The sequence below is a fragment of the Aristolochia californica genome, unplaced genomic scaffold (assembly GCF_029961685.1).
Source record: "Aristolochia californica isolate CCGP_79_NKW_82.1479 unplaced genomic scaffold, dmAriCali1.0.hap1 SCAF_16, whole genome shotgun sequence".
In the NCBI taxonomy this organism is placed as follows: domain Eukaryota; kingdom Viridiplantae; phylum Streptophyta; class Magnoliopsida; order Piperales; family Aristolochiaceae; genus Aristolochia; species Aristolochia californica.
Genome location: NW_027181837.1, coordinates 22724515 through 22731489, shown reverse-complemented (window position 1 = coordinate 22731489; position 6975 = coordinate 22724515). Strand labels below are relative to the sequence as shown.

General features: G+C 41.3%; 1 protein-coding gene across 2 annotated transcripts; it reads left to right on the top strand.

The window, feature by feature from the left end:
* LOC137953307 (O-fucosyltransferase 20-like) lies at positions 1–2226 on the top strand. 2 transcript variants are annotated; one of them, XM_068800640.1, is made up of 6 exons: positions 1–136; positions 266–434; positions 519–608; positions 689–972; positions 1042–1300; positions 1400–2226. In XM_068800640.1, exons 1-6 carry the CDS (start codon positions 66–68, stop codon positions 1652–1654), a joined length of 1128 nt encoding a protein of 375 aa, XP_068656741.1. In that variant the 5' UTR covers positions 1–65; the 3' UTR covers positions 1655–2226. The 2 variants fall into 2 exon arrangements, with proteins under 2 accessions (XP_068656741.1, XP_068656742.1); XM_068800641.1 differs by having other exon boundaries at positions 115–136; positions 261–434; positions 1400–2225.
* The last annotated feature ends 4749 nt before the right edge of the window (positions 2227–6975 follow it).

Genomic DNA, 6975 nt, shown 5'->3' with positions numbered 1-6975 from the left:
ATTTGTTGGTTGTCGCATCAGGAGGTCTGAATCAGCAAAGAAACCAGATTGTCGATGCAGTGATCATGGCTAGGTTACTGGAGGCTGTGTTAGTCCTTCCTGTTCTTGAGGTCAATAAGGTGTGGGGAGATGAAAGGTACTTAAAAGCACAGTTTAAGTGATTCAATAACACTAGTTAGTTTAGGTTCAACTGGAAAGGCCGGAAAGCCTAATTAGCTGCACATCACAAACCTCACCTACAAAATTGTTCATTGCATTAGTGCAGTGAATTTTCCGATATCTTCGACGATAAAATCTTCAAGGAGACCCTGAGAGACGATGTCCACGTGGTGTCATCGTTGCCGGCAAGTCATCTTCGTCGGCGGCCGGCTGCACCACCTGCAATGCCCTTCAACATGGACGAGAAGTGGATCAGAGCCAATCTCATGGGAAAGGTGAATATCCTATCTGAAAATCTTCCCAGGTGTTCTTAATTTGCTTAGATATACACGAATTTCATTAATTTAGTTGTGTGGCAGCTCAACAAAGTTGGCATCCTGATTCTCCGGGGCTTTGATTCAAGACTCTCCAAGGACCTAAACCCAGATTTACAGAAGCTTAGATGCAAAGTGAGATAGGCTTTTTTTTTTTTTTTTGCCGGGTCTTTTGCATTAAAAAAAACAAAAAAAAATGACAGGTACTCTTTCAGGTGGCCTTCCATGCTTTGAAGTTCAGGTCATGGATAGAAGAGATAGGAGAGAAGTTGGCCAAGAGGATGGGGAAGGGTGGCCCATACATGGCATTGCACCTAAGATTGGAGAAGGATGTGTGGGTCCGTACCGGATGCCTACCCGGTTTGGGAGATGACACCGACCTTAAGATCGAGATGGAACGTAAGAACCACCCTGAGCTCCTCACATCTCGATCAAACATGACGGCGCAAGATCGATACATAGCCGGCCTTTGCCCTCTCAATGCCTTTGAGATCTTCAGGTAGTTCTCCCTTCTTACTGCATCTATATGCCTGCTCATGCATGTTAAACTGTGTATACTTACGTGCAGGCTGTTGAAGGGACTGGGTGCGTCAAAGAGAACACGGATCTACTGGGCCGGCGGTGAGCCGTTCGGCGGCGACACCGCGCTCGAACCACTAGTGTCACACTTCCCCTACATGTACAACAAGTGGAGCCTCGCCGGAGCCGGTGAACTTGATAAACTCAAGCAAAAACCTTCAATTCTAGCAGCCATAGACTACATTGTGTGCCTCAAGAGCCATGTCTTCATGGCCAACCACGGAGGCAACATGGCTCGTTCTTTGCAGGTTCATGTCCTCAGCTACCACAAACTGTAATTTTTTATTTTATTTTAACGTATCTCCTTCTCCCCAGCTAATGGTGGTCTGGACGTGTACAATTGCCAGGGGCACAGAGCGTACGACGGACACCGGAAACACATAACGCCGAACAAGCGGCAACTCGTACAACTATTAATGAACAAGAGCTTGAGTGAAGTAGAGATGGAGAAGGAGATAAAGATGATTCATGTAGGCTCTTTGGGTTCGCCATTGTTGAGAACAGACAAGCCCGGGAGAGATGTGATTGCCTTCCCTGTCCCTGAGTGCATGTGTTCTCAAAGGGACCATTTACAGAGTAGAAGCGACAGTAACAGCGTCTGAGAATTAAACAGATCTCCTCAAGTTTTTCACTACTCTCCAGCTTCCAGCCGGGCTGTCTTTTTAAAGTTGCTAGGACATGACAGCTTCTCCTGTTCAGCATATTTATACACTCCTGAGGCAAAGCGACTGTGTCGCAGATGCATCACCAGTTTGCAGAGATCACGAACGATACATTCATGTAAATCCCGAAAACACTCAGAGAGAGCGGATTCTTTGTTTTCTGTACCATCAAATTATGCCGCCAGACCCATTTTTCTCATACATAGGAATTGATAAGAATAATGAAACTCTTACATAGGAATTGACTGTTTTCCCCGTCTAGAGAACTGGTAACACAGGCAAAGAACCTGGTTTAAGACTACTTAAATTATTCGCAAGGAAAACAAGGAAATGGAAGTGAAGAACGACGGAGGAGGGGAATGGACTCTTCTTTCTTTTCTGAGAGGGATAGTGGGATTCCCTCTTGAACCACGACTCAGCTGTCTATTTAAGAAGTGGCTTAACTGATTCTGGGTAATTAAACCATTTATGCTGCAGAAATGGGTTAACAAATCACTCCCTCAGTTATAATGGGAGGCCGAGTTGTAGAGTTGGATTTTGAATTGAATTGATCAGATGATTATGGGAGGGACTTGACCCTTGTGTTCTAGTCCAGTCTCTTCCAATTGGCCTCAAGGCCAATCTAAGTTGGATTTCAAATTACTACTCGAGTTCAAGTCAGAAAAGCTTGGTATGAGAGAAGATCGCTTGGGAGAGGAATTGAATTGAATTGAATTCATGTGAATAGAAGATTAACCAGGCACTGACAAAGAGTAATAGCAGATGAATGCTTGGTCTTTTCCTGTTCACGTGAGCCATTAATTGGCATTTAGTGCTCAATTCATCGCTCTGCTACTGAACACAATTCAATGCTGTCACTGATACCAGCTCAACTTGAGCCCACTCCTTTTGTAGGATTGTTAATAATTTGAATTTCTATATATATGTCTTAAATACAAGTAGTTTGAACCAACTAATAAATAATAAAAAAAACTTGTACTCAATTTGCCCCAACTTGGGAAATCATAGACCTCAACCTAAACCCTCTAGGTTTAGTCATGTCTAGACCAATACTGTTCATAAAATGAAACATTTATAAAAATTTATAATTCTTCAGGAATCTATAAAAAAAAACATGAATATTGTTGTTCAATAAAAATATTTATATGATATCTCAAATATAAATTAAGCATTGTTATGACTGCTAAGGAATAGTCCCATATGGATTAGTGAGATCAAATATATTGAGTTTATTAGTTGTAAAAGGGGCTTTCTAAGGTGGCTATTCATTTTGGGATAGGCCTTGAACCCAATTTAACATGGTATTAGAGAGCAAGTACTCGTATGTAGGCCTCCACCCAAATTATCCACATGCTTACACGTGAGGGGGAGTGTTAAGGAATAGTCCCACATAGTTAGAAAAGAAGTTTCCTAAGGTAGCTAGTCATTTTCGGATAAGCCTTAGACCCAATTTAACAATGATTACCTCCTCCTCTTTTCTTCTTCTCTTTTTTTGATATTTTAAAATATACAAAAACAAGTGCTAACAAAGTTGAGGCTAGACAAGTCATGGTCATAGAGGGTAGGAATGAAGTTGGGAATATAGAGGTCGAGCTCTACACTTAATGCATCACATATTGGAGGGGGATCATAATCGAAGGAGGAAGGCCTCTTATGGGAGAGGTTCTGCATGCCCAAATACATTAAAAATAAAAATAAAAAGAGTCTGATGTAGTGCACAACTTTATCAAAGTCCCACTTAGGGCATGTTTGGAACCCACATAAATGAAAAGAAAATGAGAGAGAAAGATATTTTTTTATTATTTGGTAGCAAAGAATCATTGAGAGAAAATCACTTTCTCTCTTAGTTAATAAATTTTCTCTCACAAAATGATGCAATTTGGGGAGAAAATTGTAATCATCAAAATTTAAAATATTACTAATTTTCTTTTCTTTTTCATTTTTCATGTGTATCCAAACAAGAAAAACTATATCTCTCTGTCTCTTCCTTTTATTTCCACTTTTTGTGTCCCAAACACAGCCTTAGTGCTCCAACCTTATTCCTTTACAAAAACGCATGAGCCGTCCACTACAATCATGTTTTCTATCTTCAAAGTTTTCGACTTTTATTTATCCAAATAATGCCATTATAACATCATAAAATAAAAATATTACATTTGCTTATGATGTGGGAGCTGCCTCCGCCTTCTTCACCACAGGCAAAAGGCAAGAGTAGGGACTCATTCAACCTTTCAATCCAGTCTGGAATCATAACACTATTGTATACATTCTAGATGTCATGAAGGGGCACCATGACTAGGTAGAACAAACTACTGGTCCCCCACGCAAAAGCAAAGCTGAACCAACTACTACAGTAGTTATAGAACACTTTGCCTTACCACCTTGGATATAGTAGTAATCCCAGGCACCTTGCCTTACAATTTGGGTGACAAAATCCGAGTTGCAGAACCTCTCCAATATACAGGTTTGTTTATGCAGAAATGCACATAAACATGGCTAACTATAAACCAGGCAAAGGGCCAAAGAACAGAAATGCACAAGGAAAATGATGTTCGAGACCAAACTGAAGAATTGATAAAGATGAAATGAAGGTTTAGAGTTTTAGAAGAAGCCATTACCAAGGAGGATTCTCCTATTCAATATCCGAGTCAAATCCCAAGGTTTAGTCCAGCTTCATCTTATTTACTAATTGCTTGGAAGTGCAGTCAAATTGCAGCATATTTATTAGCATTAATTTGATTAGCAACAACCTGACAGTGTATTCAAAAATGGTGCCAATCAGTCCATCTGCAAATCCTTCTTGGGGAACCCCGTTTGCTGACCTTGACCAGGCTCATTAAACTAAACCCAAACGCGTCCCTGTTTACACCAAAGCAAGAACAAGTTTGAGCCATTCAGAGAGCTCACGGAAGCTTGTCGAGTCAATGATCTCTTACCAGTCGCCATTTTCAGGTTTGCTCGGTGGCGTTCCTTGTAAATTCAAGGCATGATACGGGTTCTCTCTCTCTCTCTCTCTCTCGCAGGTATGAAAACGCAGCAATTAAGTGCGTTTTGATTAGAGGGGATTACCGACAGGAAACATTGCAAGAAATGGAGGAGAAAGTCGTTTTTTGACTTTGGTTCCATCATCTGTACGACGAAATTCCTCAAAGATTTCCAATAGCTGGACATTGCCATTTTTTTGGGGGAGGGGGTCAATTAAGCTACTCGAGTGGGTCGGCATCTAACTATGACCCTTGACTTCGTCTTTCATTTCTTCCCAGAATGGCCATGATCATGTGTCCCGACCTTCGTTGGATTGTAAACTATAGGAGGGCAGCCATGTCCTGCTCATCACATCAAGTGTTTGGTGGAATATCTAACCTCCTATCTGTGGATGCTGCCATGATTTTCCCAGTAACCATCGTCATCCACAGCGTTGGGGGTTTGAACCGTCTGTATCAATCCTGGGTCTCTCTTCAGACGTCCCATAACCTCTTGTACAGATACCAAAATACGAGCTTCTCCAGGCCATTCATGCCATTTCTGCAATTCTCTGGCATGCCGGTTCTGGCAAGATTGGCGAATGCGTGTGCATTGCTGGTACTGATCACGACCACGGAATTGACTCCAACCGTTTGACGCGATCGGAGGCACGAGAACGCGTTCATGTGGCATATGGTCCTGCTAGACGAACAGTTTGAACTCTCTTACAAGGGGCTTCATAGTTCGTAGTAACTCTCCTCCTTATAAAGGGTGCCTGGTTTAAGAACTAACTACGTCTTCATCTTCTTGTCATTCTCTTATCTTGCAAAACTCAGACATGAGCCACTTCTCGTCGTGTTTTCTTCTTCTCGTTCTTCTTCTCTCCGATCCTGCTGGTCTCCTTGCCGCTCGCGGAACCTCCATCATCTTCTCCAAGAAACAAGCTTTACATCCACCTGAAATGGTACCTGAGGCTGTAGGGAGTCCTGGAGCTTTCCTCGAATCCCAGAAGAGAAGGGTCCCTACAGGATCTAATCCGCTGCATAACAGGTGATGACTAGGGAAAAACCCATCTTTGGGTTTCTTCATACTACGAATTTAGCTGAGGTCAGACAGTGAAAAATATGTAGAACGACGAAAGGTAAGTACAGAGTCAAGAATTGTAGGAGATGACTGGAATTAGTTACTCTCATTTAGGTTGTAATTATTGAATGCGTCGGATTTTTTCTTTTGATTTTTTGATTTTGTTGAGTATTTGGTGATTACTTTTCATTTATATACTGTAAAACTAACAGGAGAGAAATAGATGTATCCAGACAAGTGCTCCATAATATCGTTTTTGTTGTCAATGGAACAGCTTTGGCTGTTGAATTGAGTTGGAAACATCTGTACCCTTTGAGTCTTATGATGTATTTATTGGTTCTGTTAGAGAGAAAAAAAATGAATTAATTATGAGATGAAGTGAAGTGCCACAATATTCTCCGTGAATTTATAGAAAACTGGTGGCAAATATATCATCATTAATTTCGGTTACTTTTGAGCATTTTCGAAAGCAAAAACTTCATCTGGGTGCATTCATCTGGCTTGTGAAGTGGAAATCTGGTTTTGTAAACTGAAGAAGACAAACCAGTGCGGAGAGTTCATACGACGAACGAATTGGTTTTGTCAACCTCAAAGAAGAACTGGGTGGATCGTAATCAGTCCCCGCAGCTGGCAGAATTTCAGGTATCCTATGCCATCTACGTTTCCAAACTTTAGTGAAATGTTAGAGCTTCATTTGGCGATTCAATGCAGCATTACTAAAAGCAGAAACTGAGGACAGGTAGCCATGGTTAGATAATATGATCTAACATATGGAAAATCTTCATATTTGAACAGAAGAATGGTCAGAAAACACCAACCCAGAAACGCAACCGCCTGCAGGAGCCAAGTGAGCATATAATTATGGGAAATTGACCACCATAATGCCCTGAACAAGTGGCCCGTCCGAAAATGAGATTTCAATTATTTGCACCAGTAAGAATAGGCGAATGATCCAACTAATAGTCAAAGTAGGGCATCTAATAATTTCTCTCTGCATATTTTCAAACCTGTGAAATTCGGAGTGGGATGCGATGCCTAGAAATTAAATTCACCTGCTGTCGCTGATGCAGATCAGTGGGGACGACGGTATCACAGAGGAAATTCGTATATGAGTTTCTGAAATCTCCGTCAGGTCCTGATCATGCCAGTGAAACCTAGATCGTCCAATTTATGAACAGTTTGAAATTTCTCATAGTATCCGAGCTTACCGATTT

Bases quoted from the DNA above. Each gene is read 5' to 3' on its own strand.
- LOC137953307 (XM_068800640.1), top strand. From the start codon at position 66: ATGGCTAGGTTACTGGAGGCTGTGTTAGTCCTTCCTGTTCTTGAGGTC. The intron at 137-265 runs GTACTTAAAAGC...GCATTAGTGCAG, and splicing joins AAGGTGTGGGGAGATGAAAG to TGAATTTTCCGATATCTTCG. The intron at 973-1,041 runs GTAGTTCTCCCT...ACTTACGTGCAG, and splicing joins AATGCCTTTGAGATCTTCAG to GCTGTTGAAGGGACTGGGTG.